This window comes from Pseudophryne corroboree, chromosome 7, assembly GCF_028390025.1.
Source record: "Pseudophryne corroboree isolate aPseCor3 chromosome 7, aPseCor3.hap2, whole genome shotgun sequence".
Taxonomy (NCBI): Eukaryota; Metazoa; Chordata; class Amphibia; order Anura; family Myobatrachidae; genus Pseudophryne; species Pseudophryne corroboree.
This window is the reverse complement of record NC_086450.1, coordinates 235,833,465-235,848,971: the sequence shown is the minus strand read 5'-3', so window position 1 is coordinate 235,848,971 and position 15,507 is coordinate 235,833,465. Positions and strand designations below refer to the sequence as shown.

The window sequence follows — 15,507 nt, the reverse complement described above, 5'->3', positions numbered from 1 at the left end:
GGTGATAGTCAAGGTACCCCTCCTACAACAGGGAAAGGGGTATTATTCCACACTATTTGTGGTACCGAAACCGGACGGTTCGGTAAGGCCTATTCTAAATCTGAAATCCTTGAACCTGTACATAAAGAAATTCAAGTTCAAGATGGAGTCACTCAGAGCAGTGATAGCGAATCTGGAAGAAGGAGACTTCATGGTGTCCTTGGACATAAAAGATGCTTATCTACATGTCCCGATTTACCCCTCACACCAAGGGTATCTCAGGTTCGTGATACAAGACTGTCATTATCAGTTTCAAACGCTGCCGTTTGGGTTGTCCACGGCCCCTCGGGTCTTTACCAAGGTAATGACCGAAATGATGGTTCTTCTACGAAGAAAAGGCGTATTAATTATCCCTTACTTGGACGATCTCCTGATAAGGGCAAAGTCCAGAGAACAGCTGGAAGTCGGTGTAGCGCTAACACAAGTAGTGCTTCAGCAACACGGGTGGATTCTAAATCTTCCAAAATCTCAATTGACCCCGACAACACATCTGCTGTTCCTGGGCATGATTCTGGACACGGTTCAGAAAAAGGTATTTCTCCCGGAAGAGAAAGCAAGGGAGTTATCCGAACTTGTCAAGAACCTCCTAAAACCAGGAACTGTGTCAGTACATCAATGCACAAGAGTCCTGGGAAAGATGGTGGCTTCGTACGAAGCGATTCCATTCGGCAGATTCCATGCACAAACATTTCAGTGGGATCTGCTGGACAAATGGTCCGGATCGCATCTGCACATGCATCAGCGGATAACACTGTCACCGAGAACAAGGTTGTCTCTCCTGTGGTGGTTGCAGACTGCCCATCTGTTAGTGGGCCGCAGATTCGGCATACAGGACTGGGTCCTGGTGACCACGGATGCCAGCCTACAAGGTTGGGGAGCAGTCACAAAGGGAAGAAACTTCCAGGGCGTGTGGTCAAACCTGGAGACGTCTCTTCACATAAATATACTGGAGCTAAGAGCGATCTACAATGCTCTAAGCCTGGCAAAATCGCTGCTTCAGGGTCAGCCGGTGTTGATCCAGTCCGACAACATCACGGCAGTCGCCCACGTAAACCGACAAGGCGGCACGAGAAGCAGGAGTGCAATGGCAGAAGCTGCAAGGATTCTGCGCTGGGCGGAGAATCATGTCGTAGCACTGTCAGCAGTGTTCATCCCGGGAGTGGACAACTGGGAAGCAGATTTCCTCAGCAGACACGACCTTCACCCGGGAGAGTGGGGACTTCATCCAGAAGTTTTCCACATGATTGTGAACCGTTGGGAAAAACCAAAGGTGGACATGATGGCGTCTCGCCTCAACAAAAAATTGGACAGGTATTGCGCCAGGTCAAGAGACCCTCAGGCAATAGCTGTGGACGCTCTGGTAACACCGTGGGTGTACCAGTCAGTGTATGTGTTCCCTCCTCTGCCTCTCATACCAAAGGTACTGAGAATTATACGGAAAAGAGGAGTAAGAACAATACTGGTAGCTCCGGACTGGCCAAGAAGAACTTGGTATCCGGAACTTCAAGAGATGCTCACGGAGGATCCGTGGCCTCTACCTCTAAGAAGGGATCTGCTTCAGCAGGGACCTTGTATGTTCCAAGACTTACCGCGGCTGCGTTTGACGGCATGGCGGTTGAACGCCGGATTCTAAAAGAGAAGGGCATTCCTGAGGAAGTTATTCCTACTTTAATTAAAGCCAGGAAAGAAGTGACCGCACAACATTATCACCGCATTTGGAGAAAATATGTTGCGTGGTGTGAGGCCAAGAAGGCTCCAACGGAAGAATTTCAATTGGGTCGATTCTTACATTTCCTGCAAGCAGGATTGTCTATGGGCCTCAAATTGGGGTCCATTAAAGTTCAAATTTCGGCCTTATCAATTTTCTTCCAGAAGGAATTGGCGTCAGTGCCTGAAGTACAAACTTTTGTCAAAGGTGTACTACATATACAACCCCCAATAGTGCCTCCAGTGGCACCGTGGGATTTGAACGTGGTTCTAAATTTTCTCAAATCTCATTGGTTTGAGCCTTTAAAATCGGTAGATTTAAAATACCTTACATGGAAGGTAACCATGCTGTTGGCCCTGGCTTCAGCCAGGAGAGTTTCGGAGTTGGCAGCTTTGTCATACAAAAGCCCATATCTGATATTCCATTCGGACAGGGCAGAATTGAGGACACGTCCTCAATTTCTCCCTAAGGTGGTTTCGGCATTTCACTTGAACCAGCCTATTGTGGTGCCTGCGGCTACTAGCGACTTGGAGGACTCCAAGTTACTGGACGTTGTCAGAGCATTAAAATATATATTTCAAGGACAGCTGGAGTCAGAAAATCTGACTCGTTGTTTACATTGTATGCACCCAACAAGTTGGGTGCTCCTGCGTCTAAACAGACGATTGCACGTTGGATATGTAGTACAATCCAACTTGCACATTCTGTGGCAGGCCTGCCACAGCCTAAATCTGTAAAGGCCCATTCCACAAGGAAAGTGGGCTCATCCTGGGCGGCTGCCCGAGGAGTCTCGGCATTACAACTTTGCCGAGCAGCTACGTGGTCAGGGGAGAACACGTTTGTAAAATTTTACAAATTTGATACTCTGGCTAAAGAGGACCTGGAGTTCTCTCATTCGGTGCTGCAGAGTCATCCGCACTCTCCCGCCCGTTTGGGAGCTTTGGTATAATCCCCATGGTCCTGACTGAGTCCCAGCATCCACTAGGACGTTAGAGAAAATAAGAATTTACTTACCGATAATTCTATTTCTCATAGTCCGTAGTGGATGCTGGGCGCCCATCCCAAGTGCGGATTGTCTGCAATGCTTGTACATAGTTATTGTTACAAAAATCGGGTTATTACTGTTGTTGTGAGCCATCTGTTCAGAGGCTACTTCGTTTGTGTTATCATACTGTTAACTGGGTTCAGATCACAAGTTGTACGGTGTGATTGGTGTGGCTGGTATGAGTCTTACCCGGGATTCAAGATCCTTCCTTATTGTGTACGCTCGTCCGGGCACAGTACCTAACTGAGGCTTGGAGGAGGGTCATAGGGGGAGGAGCCAGTACGCACCATGTGACCTAAAAGCTTTTTTAGATGTGCCCTGTCTCCTGCGGAGCCCGTTATTCCCCATGGTCCTGACGGAGTCCCAGCATCCACTACGGACTATGAGAAATAGAATTATCGGTAAGTAAATTCTTATTTTTGCACGGGGGCGCGCATCGACACGGGTTTTTAGTAGGTGGAAACGGGTCAACACGGGTTGAGTGACCCGGGAATCCTACCCGGCTATTTACCTGGGTAGAACACGGTAATGACACGGATAACGGTGCAGTGGAAACGGTCATTACACGTGTTTTCAGACCCGAGTAACGCTCTGAGACGCTGATTGGTGCTTCTGGGGCACTGGAAGATGTCATCCCTGGGAGACACGCTGGGCACATGCAGGCACCGCAGCAGCAAACAAACGCGGATGCACATCTATTGCAGCAGCTACAACACTACGCTGGGCACATGCAGGCATTGAGGCAGCTTGCAAACAAAACACTCTGAAGTCACGCTGCAATGCTGTGAGCAGGCCCCACCCCTCCCTTTTGGTCCTTTTGATGACATCATCTTGATGAGACAGTAAAAAGTCCATTTGTAATGACAGCAATAGGCTTTTACAGAGCTTACCCGGGTTAGGTGGAAACAGATCAGACACGGGAATAACCCGTGTCGAAGTGTAGTGGAAACGGGGTGGCCGACACGGGTTGTAGCCGTGTTAAACATCCCGGATCGGACACGGTACTTAGGTGGAAAAGGGGTATTATACTCCTATTGCACATATGCTGACCGGGGGCTGGGTACAGAGTTTCCTCCTGACTCCCAGTAAGGCATCTGGACTATCTTTCTGTCAGCAGCTCTTATAAACCTACTGACGTACACAAATGCCAACAAACCTAATAGTTTGTAATTCCAGCCATTTATATCTGCAGAAATTAATTTTTCTTGATGTTGTTGTGGCCCAGTGCCAGAGAGCTGCTATGCTTACGGAAAGCCTATTCCAGATCTATGTCTGCCCAGCTTGGCCCCAGTGTCCATGAGATACATTTGCAGAGAAGAGCTCTTGTACGGTAAGAGGCTGTGATAGCTATATGCAGTGTTTCTCTGGGAAATTGTATTTATGTATACAGTGCACCAGTCTTGTATTGCTGAAATTAGAGCCTTATATTTAGCACCGCATTCTAATTGCAAATGAAACATTTCAAGGTAGGAAGGACTGTTGGGTGGTGGTTGAGACACACTACCTCACTGTGACTAAGGGAGTGCACCTTTGATTCTTGATAATACAGGGTAGTATTTATTCTTTCATTAGTGATTTCAGATTAACCTGATCTCAAAAGGGGTTAACGTTTATCTAGGCATTTTGATAATGCAAAGCCTACCGCAGCGGCAGACAACAGGTTAATTTCCTTGTAAAATGTTTGGAGAAGTGTCTGCATCAGTGTTTGTTACTTGTCTTTTGGACTTCTTGCTGAAGGTGCAGAATTCCCTCAGCTGTCGGTAAGATAAAGGATTGAACCCTCCGAGCATTTGTGTATGGTTTATTGCCTTCATGTATCGTAGTTACTAGGCGGGTTAATATCTAAACGTGGGTTTTGTTACTTTTTTTTTTTTATATTGGTAAAAGTTTGTCTGTGTTTTATTTATTTATTTATTATATATATATATATATATATATATATATATATATATATATATATATATATATATATATACCCTAGACAGACAGATATATTATATATGTGTGTGTATATATATATATATGTGTGTGTGTATGTATGTATGTATGTATGTATGTATATATATATATATATATATATATATATATATATATACATATATATATATATCTATATCTCTGTCTGTCTAGGCTGTTCATTTTACCTTGTAATGATTTGGTTTCTGACATACATTTATATTAGTTGTAGTTAAGTACCTTTCTGCAGGATGTTTGTTCTACAAATCTGCATTTTTATTACCATTCTACAGGTTTCATAATGTTTTGTGCTTTTCTGTTTGTATTCTAGACAATACTCTGCGAGCTTGAGGAAGCTGTTTTTGTGTTTATTTATGGTTTTACTCTATTACCTCGGGTATATTTTATATGGGAAATTGTACTGTTTGCTCGCTGATCTGTTTTCCTTGATTGTCAGAACACCACCTGTTTTCACAGAAAACAATTTATTTGTTGCAACACAAACTCTATTTTCCTCAGCAGGTGCCTGAAATCAGTAATAATGGATCCAAATATACATTTATTGCAGACACCCGAGTAGTTTTGCAATTTTTTTTGTTTTTTTTTGGGGGGGGGGTTTAAGTATAACTTTAAAATGGTGAAAAACAGGATGTTTATGTTGTGAGCTGGTGTAGTGTTTCCCTTCTGTAATCTGACAAACTGGATACACTGTTGCAGTGTAAGGATATGAAATCTTTCTATGTATGTGTAGGGATCTTTGTAAGTGGGGAAAACGGGGCGGCTGGTGATTTTTGTACAGAAATGAGCAGTTTATGTAATAACTTACCATGTGTAACATGGTTACTTGAATACATGCACACTGCCCTCAGTTTGTCCTTAGAGAGAAATTAGGGAAGGGCAGTCAGGACATGTAGCCAGAATGGCAATGTTGTGTGCAGAGCTGTACATACTCATCTGGCTGGATACACCAAGAGGAAGTTTGTAGTTTACATCCATAATGGAGAAACAATGTCAGGAAGCAGAGACCCATCCTCTCCAATGAAGGTTGCAAGGATACTGTATTGGATTGTACTGCGCTGATCTCTGCTCAGATTCTCCTGTAGTCAAATACAGGAGTTATGGTTACCCAGCAGAATTGTCAAAATGAAAGAATATTGTCAAGGTCTCGAGTTATGTTACAAATTAAAATGAAATCAGCAATTTAAAAATCGAACCTAAATAATTGTGGGCAGAGACCCTTATTTGGCTCTAGTTTAAATGAAATAGGTAGTATCATGAAAACATGGCATGACTGTATGTAACATTTATAGCTATATTTCCTTATATTATGTGGAACAGTGTAATGGCCTGAGGATTTTGGAGTTTCTATCTGTATTTAGTATTTGACACCTAATCATATGTAATGTTCTCTACATTTATTTTTTGTTCAACTTTTCTGTCTTCATGGCATGGATGAAATTTAAAAACATGTCTTACTAGGACATAGATGAGGACAGCGGCATAGGAACTCATTTGTTTAAATGTCATCTATTTAGAAACACATGGAAAGCTAGGATGTGTGTGGGATTTTTTGGGAAGTTACACACCACGGAATAATCTGTGTACATTAAGTGTCACATGGAATTTATAGTTTATACTATTTCTCGGGGCTGTGGGCATTGTGTCTAGGATAAACGTGGAAAGTTTTATTTGCGCTTTGCAGGAATTTGACCTTGCACATGTTTTAGGATCTAACAATGTCTAAATTAAGATTAGGCTAGTTTCTTGGGAGTAAACATAAGAAGGCACTCCAGTGGGTTTAAGCCTTTTTAGAGCTTTTGTTTTACTTAGTAAATGAATGGTTCATCCTTGTTTACAACATATCTTCTAGTGAAGTTGTAGCATGATAGTAGTGTGCACGGGCGTATCTAGGGGTCTGAGCGCTATTAACTATTAAGTAGTGGACCGAAAAGGTTGTTCAGACAAATTGGTTAAATCATGGATTTAACCAATTTGTCTGAACAACAATTTTTGTCTGTTTTCCAGTGTTTGGAACCAAATGGTCGATTGTCATTTGCTCCCATACATGGCCAGATTTGCATTCCAACCAGTCATATCAGAGCAGATGTGTCAGATAATTTGTATAGTGTTTGCCCATCTTAAATATATAAAAATGGATATCTACTATAAAGGGTAACAAGTGTTAATATTTCAATTACCGCATCTGCGTTGTTGCTGAGAACACTCTTTAAATGTACTGTAGATAGAGGGCCTGATTCTGAGTCGCACATCTGCGGCAGACTCCTTTTTGTTAATGTGAGAATCCGTCCATATGTGTGTCTGCATGTAGAAGCCTATCCTGGGGCCTTCTTAAGAGTATTGTAGGGCATATCAGTGCGCTGCGGCCCCTACCCACCCATGCACAGGAACAAAAAATAAATAAATCATAAGTCACCCCTCTTGTGGTCCTGCGCAGTCTCTGCACATGCTTCCATAACTGTAAATGTCTCCAGCAATCTAATACAGCTTTTCCCTGTCTGGTTGCAGGCTTGGAGTCAGGTAGAGAATGCTGCATTGTCTGCCTGCCTCCCTAAAAGCTCCTGAGGCACCAGCCCGCACCTAACTGCTCCAAAGCCCCTAGAATTGTGGGGCTCTGTGCAGGTGCCCATTGAGCCCATACATTAAGGTTGCCCTGACCTATCGCACTAATTTTCTCTTACGTCCTAGCGGATACTGGGAATCCATTAAGTACCACGGGGTATAGTGGGTCCACTAGGAGCCATGGGCATTATAGAAGTTTGATTACATGTGCTGGCTCCTCCCTCTATGCCCCTCCTACCAGACTCCAATTAGAAAATGTGCCCGTAGGAGCCGGTCACGTCTCTGGAAGCTCCTGAAGAGTTTTCTGCATTTATTTTCTCCGTTTGTTGTTTTCATGCGGGACTGGATGGCACCAGCCTATTTGCTTCGTGGGACTTGGGGAAAGGGGGGGGGGGTTAAGGGTTAATGGTCCCGTTCCCCACTGACGGGACGCTAGCTCCTGAGGGAACTATTCGCAAGCCCCTCCACGGCGAGCGTACATTCCCGCAGCACGCCGCCACCCCTAACAGAGCCAGAAGAACGAAGAGTGGTGAGTACTAAGCCGGCGTCCCAGTTAGTGGGTCGCCGGCCATTATGGCGGCATGAGGGTACGGAGACGCACGGCTTCTAAACGGGGCGGACTGAATCTCCTGACTAAGTACACTATAGTGTATACAGTACCCAGACTGGCACTACAGCCATAAAAGGGGCTTACTCCATTTTATGCACACAGACACATAAAGCCAGTATAAAGAAGAGTGGGAAGACTGTGTGCCATTGAAGGGGCAGGGCTTCATTATGAGCGGATCCGGCAGTTCACAAGCGACATTTTCCCTACTGCAGCTGACAGTCGTTGACTGACAGGGACGTGCAACTCCTCCGGAGAGCCTCCAGTTTACCTCTGCGGTACCAGGGGGTTATAGCAGGAGGGGGGGGGGGCGATTTGTAGTGTACTAAGTCTCTAATCTAGGTACTTAGTCTGCGAACCAGCTAAGCTTGGCATTAGCGATAAGGTCGCCGTGTGCTGGTTCCATACTCTCTCTGGAAAGGCACTTTGTGGGTTAATTGTGCTTTTAACCTTTTCTTGTGTGTGCTGTCACTGCTGCAGTATGTCAGGCAGAGAGTGTATTTCATGTAAAGCACAGTGTTCCTCTTCCCCACAGGATTCACTAGTGTGTACTCAGTGTAGTATCCCTTCCCAGGCTAGTGGGGCAGAACCAGCATGGCTGGACTCCATTAGGGGAATGACTTCTACCATTTCTGCAAAATTATCTCGAAATGAGAAGGAGATGCAATACTTAAAGCAGTCTATGGCTGAGTTTATGAAAAAGGACTCCGTACCCAGACCAGCGTTTCAGTCCTCTACCATTTGTCCGCAAAAAGGTACAATGGCCCATATTCTGAATTCTGACTCTGATAATGATGGGTCAGAAATGGAGGAGGGTGAGGTGGACATAAAGGTAGGGGAGGGTATACTGTCACAGGGCGTAGGGGCTCTAATAGATGCTATCAGAGAGATTCTAAATTAATCTTACTTTAATATAAAGAAAATATCCTCATCCACTTTTCCTGTGTCAAAGGAACTAAATACCCTGTTTGAAGAACCGTGGGTTAATCCAGATAAGAAATTTCAAATTCCTAGAATGTTGTTCTCATCTTTTCCTTTTCCTCCTGAGGATAGGAAAAAATGGGAAAATCCACCGATAGTGGATGCATCTGTCTCCAGGCTCTCACGTAAAATTGTCTTGCTTGTCCCTGGTGCAGCCTCCCTAAAAGATGCGGCTGATCGCAAGATTGAGACTACACTCAAATCTTTGTATACTGCTGCTGGGGTGGCCCAGAGACCCCCACTATAGCGTGTGTGTATTACACGAGCCATTGCTAAATTGTCAGGTAATTTAATTGAGGGGTTAGACACCTTACCTCAAGAGGAAATAGTTTTGCTCCTGCAAGATATACAAGACTCTGCAAACTTAATGGTGGAAGCCATAAAAGAGAGAGGTTTGCTTAATGCACGCACTACAGCTATGGCAGTGTCGGCACGCAAGGGATTATGGTTATGTCAGTGGACTGCTGACGCGGACTCCAGGAAAGGTGAGGCCTTTACTTGGAGATGAACTTGACAAATGGATCTCCCGAGCTACTGCGGGTAAGTCCACATACCTACCTTCTGCAGCTTTGCCAGTTAGGAAGGCCTACTCAGGACCCAATTTATACCAATCGGACTGCCAAGTTTACGAGCAAGGCCAGAGTTTCTGCTACCACTGCCAGAGGAAAACCATGCCAACCAGTACCTGCTGGTTCACAGGAACAGGGCTCAGGTTTTGCTTCCTCAAAACCTTCCTGTGGACCACGAGGCCTGGAAGACAGGCAGTTGGGAGCCCGGCTAAAATTCTTCAGTCACATCTTGACAAGATCGTGCCAGGATCCCTGGGTCATAGACCTTATATCCCAGGGCTACAGACTGGAGTTCCAGGAGCTCCCACCTCACATTCTTCAAATCAGGCTTAGCAGTTTCACAAGAGGCAAGTATAACCTTACAGGATGCCATTCAAAAACTGTTACTGGACCATGGGTGGATTCTGAACCTACCAAAATCTCATCTAGAATCAACGCAGAGACTTCATTTCCTGGGAATGATAAAGGACACGGAGTCTCAAAGTGTTCCTTCTCTTGGAAAAGGCAATGGTAATCCAGTCGATGATCCGGGCCGTCTTGAAGCCAACCCGGATCTCTGTGCATCTTTGCATACGCCTTCTGGGGAAGATGGTGGCTTCTTACGAAGCAATTCAGTACGTCAGGTTTCATGCGAGGCCATTCCAGCTAGATCTGTTGGACAAATGGTTCGGATCGCATCTTCACATGCACCAGAGGATTCGTCTGTGGCCAAAAGCCAGGATTTCCCTACTGTGGTGGCTACAGACTTCTCACCTAGTCGAGGGTCGAAGGCTCGGGATTCAGAATTGGATTCTGTTAACCACAGGCGCAAGTCTCAGAGGTTGTGGCGCGGTCACCCAGGGGGTACAGTTTCAGGGAAGATGGTCAAGTCAGGAAGTCATCTTTCAGATAAACATCCTGGAACTCAGGGCTATCTACAATGCCCTTCTGCAGGCCTCATCTCTTCAGAATCAGGCCATTTAGGTTCAGTCGGACAATGTGATGGCGGTAACGTACATAAATTGACAGGGTGGAACGAAAAGCAGAGCCGCAATGTCAGAGGTGTCAAGAATTCTTCTCTGGGCGGAAAAACATGCCGTGGTGTTGTCGGTGATCTTCATTCCGGGAGTAGACAACTGGGAAGCAGACTTCCTCAGCAGACACGACCTGCACCCGGGGGAATGGGGGCTCCACCCAGAGGTGTTTCTGTGTTTAACACCTCGTTGATGGTATCCATAAATTGACATGATGGCCTCTCGAATCAACAAGAAGCTCAAGTGGTATTGTTCCAGGTTGACGGACCCACAGGCAGTAGCAGTAGATGCCCTGAGTACTCTGGGTCTGCCAGCTGGTGTACTTGTTTACTCCCATTCCTCTGATCCCAAGAATTCTAAAAAGAATTAAAAAAGGGAAAGGGTTCAAGCAATCCTCATTGCTCGGGACTGGACGCGAAGGGCCTGGTATGCGGATCTTACAGAGATCATACACGAAGATCCGTGGTCTCTGCCTCTTCGAGAGGCTCTTCTACAACAGGTCCCATTCGTCTATCAAGACTTACCATGGCTAAGTTTAACGTCATGGAAGTTGAACGGCTGATTCTAGCTAGGAGAGGGATTCCTGACAAGGTCATCCCAACTATGATCCAAGCCAGAAAGGGGGTAACGTCTAAACATTACCATCTTATCTGGAAGAAATATGTCTCTTGGTGTGAGAGCAGACAATATTCTTCGGTTGAATTTCATCTGGGATGTTTCCTGCTTTTTCTGCAGTCGGGAATAGATGTAGGCCTACGCCTAGGCTCCATAAAAGTTCAGATTTCGGACTTGTCTATTTTCTTTCAGAAACAATTCGCTTCTCTCCCTGAGGTCCTGACGTTCTTGAAAGTTGTTCTTCACATCCAACCTCCCTTTGTGCCTCCTACGGCACATTGGGACCTCAATTTGGTGCTGCAGTTCCTCCAATCGGACTGGTTTGTACTGTTACAGGAGGTGGATGTAAAGTACCTTACGTGGAAGACCGTCACACTGTTGGCCTTGGCTTCAGGCTTCTGTGTGTCGGAGCTGGAGGCGTTGTCTTACAAGAGCCACTACTTGATTTTCCATGAGGACAGAGCTGAACTCGGGATTCGTCAGCAATTTCTTCCTAAGGTGGTGTCTGCTTTTCAGATCAACCAACCTATTGTGGTCCCGGTTGTTACGGATACCTCTGCTACTTCAAAGTCTTTAGATGTTGTGAGGGCTTTGAAGGTCTATGTAAAGAAAACAGCTCGTCACAGGAAAACGGACTTGCTGTTCGTTCTGTATGATCCCAATAAGATTGGGTGTCGTGCTTCGAAGTAGTCAATTGCACGCTGAATAAGGCTCACTATCCAGCATGTTTATTCCACGGCAGGTTTGCCGATTCCAAAATCTGTCTACTAGGTCGTTGGGTTCTTCTTGGGCGGCTGCCTGGGGTGTCTCGGCTTTACAGCTCTGCTGAGCAACTACATGGTCTGGTTCGAACACGTTTTATAAGTTCGATACCTTGTCCTCTGAGGACCTTCAGTTTGGTCAGTCGGTTCTGCAGGAACCTCGGCACTCTCCCACCTGATTTGGGAGCTTTGGTACATCCCCATGGTACTAAATGTATTCCTAGTATCCCCTAGGACGTAAGAGTTAATAGGATTTTAATTACCTACCGGTAAATCCTTTTCTGGTAGTCCGTAGGGGATACTGGGCGCCCGCCTGGTGTTTCGTTCTTCCTGCACGGTTACATGGTTAAGTAATGTTGTTTGGTTCAGCTGTTGCTGTCCCTGATCGCAAGTTTGGTTAGCATGGCTTTCCTCTTGTTCTGGTTGTGCTGGTTCTAAATTTCGCCACTTTCCTTTTCTATATCCTTCTCTCAAAGTATGTCTGTCTCCTTGGGCAGTTTCCTAGACTGAGTCTGGTAGGATGGGCATACAGGGAGGAGCCAGCACACGTAATCAAACTTCTATAGTGCCCATGGCTCCTAGTGGACCGTCTATACCCCATGGTACTAAATGGATTCCCAGTATCTTACGGCCTACGAGAAAAGGATTTACCGGTAGGTAATTAAAATCCTATTTTTACGTCTATAGCAGTCGTCATTACCATCTAGACCATGGGTCTTCAACCGGCGGCACTCCAGCTGCTGTGGAACTACACATGCCAGCATGCCCTGCTACAGTTTTGCTATTAAACTGAGGCAGGGCGTGCTGGGATGTGTAGTTCCACAGCAGCTGGAGAGCCGCAGGTAGAAGACCCATGATCTAGACTTTCACCCACCCCATGGTATGTGCAAAAGATCAGTCTGACACACGTCTAATTTCTGCCAGTGTGCGTATGCCTGATTTGGCGATTGCACAGTATCCTGAAATCCTGAGCTCCATCTGCGTTTTTACTTGCGTTTTTACTCCGAATCAGGCCTGTGTAATTAGCAATAGATACGTAAGACACACAGTGGAACAAACCATTATTTTATCCTGATTCCTTTTTCCTCCACACATCTTTTGCATCTTTTAATGTTGCAGTATTTTTGCTGGTTATAAAAATATTTTAATGAAAATAGTTATTTTATTTCCTCAAAGGACCCACCAAAAACAACCCTTCCTTATTACCCTTCTCACATGATCCACCCTGATTACCCTCCTCACATGACTCCTATCATCTTTACCCTCCACACATCACCTGTCTGTCACTGACTTCTGGCTATTCGGTCATTTCTCCCTCATCTCTGAGCCCACCCGTTGCATGATGTCAGGCAGTCGCAGCCCTCTGTGTGACCTCAGAATCTGCCGCTACCAAGAATAGATGAGACGGAGGTTGCAGTACTGGCTGAGATATAGCCTCATTTGTGCTTGCCATGTCTGATCTTTCCCCATTAGCGGCATAATGCAGCAGGTTCCACGTGCCCAGGACATGTACATTGCCTTGTGGATAATCTGGCTCTGCTACCACCTGGCCCAAGATGGTGGCCCTTTGCGAGTGCCATCCTGGCCAAGGGGAAGATACGCCCCCAGTAGAGTGCAGTATTTGTGTTATTATGGAACTGATTGCATTGTTTTCTTATCAGGAGTGATATAGTAATAATACATGTAGCAGGTATACCTTTTTGTGTTCGTTAGACACTGTAATTGCCCACATTATTTACAGAGCCATGCTGGAGCACTAATCCTTATCTTTGTTTTCTGTGCATTGCAAAGACTGAGATTATTTGGTGGAAATGGCACCAACATGTATCCTCATGTCTCAGTAAAAGCTTTGTCTTTTGTTTCTAGCTGGGTCAGAACTGCTGATTGGTTTATGACTGCAACCACTAGAACCACCCAAGATGGCAGCCAACAAAAACAAAACTCAGAGTTCCTTAGTGCTACACAAGGTGATCATGGTTGGAAGTGGTGGAGTAGGCAAGTCCGCACTCACACTACAGTTCATGTATGATGAGGTAAGTGCTACATACAGATGTCTGCTTAGATGTTTACCCACTTGCCTGGCATGGCCAAAGATGCACTAGGCTGTGCTGGTTGCGTCTGATTGCTATCTGTCAGAAATCCCAGAAAGAAGCTTCCTGCAGTTGCAGCTCTCAGCGGGACATCCGGTCCCCCTGCTACAGTCGGTGTATTGGCTATGTAGTTCCTTTTCCATTCAATATATTTCACTTGTACGCTTGTAGAGATGGATTGCTCTGGAATAAAGACCAGTCACATAACATAGGCAGCAGGGACATGCTTGTGGTTAAAATAATACTTGTGACACATAAGTATCTTCTTTTGTATTATGCTAATCATTTTTACATTAAAATTAGGTTTGGGAGGCACCGATAGCAGAGCCTCCTGTTGACAATAGAAAAGCTGTGGGGGGCAGTGCCAAGCTATGGGCAGTAAAAGCCCATTGAAATTAACAAGAAAAGCAGCACTAGTAGAAGTGCCTCGTGACAGGGACGTGCATTCACTGCACATGAAAGAACGCCCCTGTCAGTCAGGCAGATGTGATTGGACAGTGAATCTGTCACTGGATACAGCTGTCCAGTGATGGATCCGCTGTCATTACTGGTTGGGCAGCAGGATGTGCGGCGGGGATGTGGTAGAGGTGTGAGCGTTAGCGGCGGTGGGACCTGGCAGGGATAGCTGGCATGACTGCAGGCCTGGATCCAAGAGGATCCAGTCCCTGCCTGTCTTTTTGCTGAGTTCGGAAGCAGAGCGGTTCCAATTTTAAAAATGGTGTCGTGAGCGTAATTTTTTAAATCTAAGATGGCTGCCGCGAGCCAATCACTGCTTGTCGCATCATCGCCCCTTATTGAAGCCAGTGAGAGGCAAACTTTTTCTATTTTTAAATGTGTCATGTATGTATTTTAATATTTTCTTTACAGGAGGACTACAGGTGCCAGCGGGCCCTGAATGTCCGAACATACAGGCACTTGTGGTTCTCCAAGTGCCGCCTTGCTGGGACCTGTAGGCCACCTGTAAAAAAATAAAATAAAAAAAGTATGTGTATGTATGTATGTATGTATGTATATATATATATATATATATATATATATATATATATATATATATATATATATATATATATATATATATATATAATATATATAATATATTTCTCTGACGTCCTAGTGGATGCTGGGACTCCGTAAGGACCATGGGGAATAGCGGCTCCGCAGGAGACAGGGCACAAGAATAAAAGCTTTAGGATCAGGTGGTGTGCACTGGCTCCTCCCCCTATGACCCTCCTCCAAGCCTCAGTTAGATTTTTGTGCCCGAACGAGAAGGGTGCAGGCTAGGTGGCTCTCCTGAGCTGCTTAGAATAAAAGTATATTTTAGGTTTTTTATTTTCAGTGAGTCCTGCTGGCAACAGGCTCACTGCATCGTGGGACTAAGGGGAGAAGAAACGGACTCGCCTGCGTGCAGAGTGGATCGGGTTTCTTAGGCTACTGGACATTAGCTCCAGAGGGACGATCACAGGTTCAGCCTGGATGGGTCCCGGAGCCGCGCCGCCGGCCCCCTTACAGAGCCAGAAGAGCGAAGAGGTCCGGTGAAATCGGC

General features: G+C 45.4%; 1 protein-coding gene across 3 annotated transcripts in view; it reads left to right on the top strand.

Moving 5' to 3' along the window:
- Nucleotides 1-15,507, top strand: part of RALB (RAS like proto-oncogene B) — a 173,084-nt gene that overhangs the window by 73,034 nt on the left and 84,543 nt on the right. The window contains exon 2 of one of the 3 annotated variants that reach the window (XM_063934034.1): nt 13,741-13,907. The exons of the other annotated variants lie outside the window; for them this stretch is intronic. Within the exon in view, the coding sequence (XP_063790104.1) occupies nt 13,794-13,907 (114 nt within the window). The 5' untranslated portion in view covers nt 13,741-13,793. The remainder of the gene's footprint in view (nt 1-13,740; nt 13,908-15,507) is intronic. 3 annotated transcript variants of the gene reach the window in all.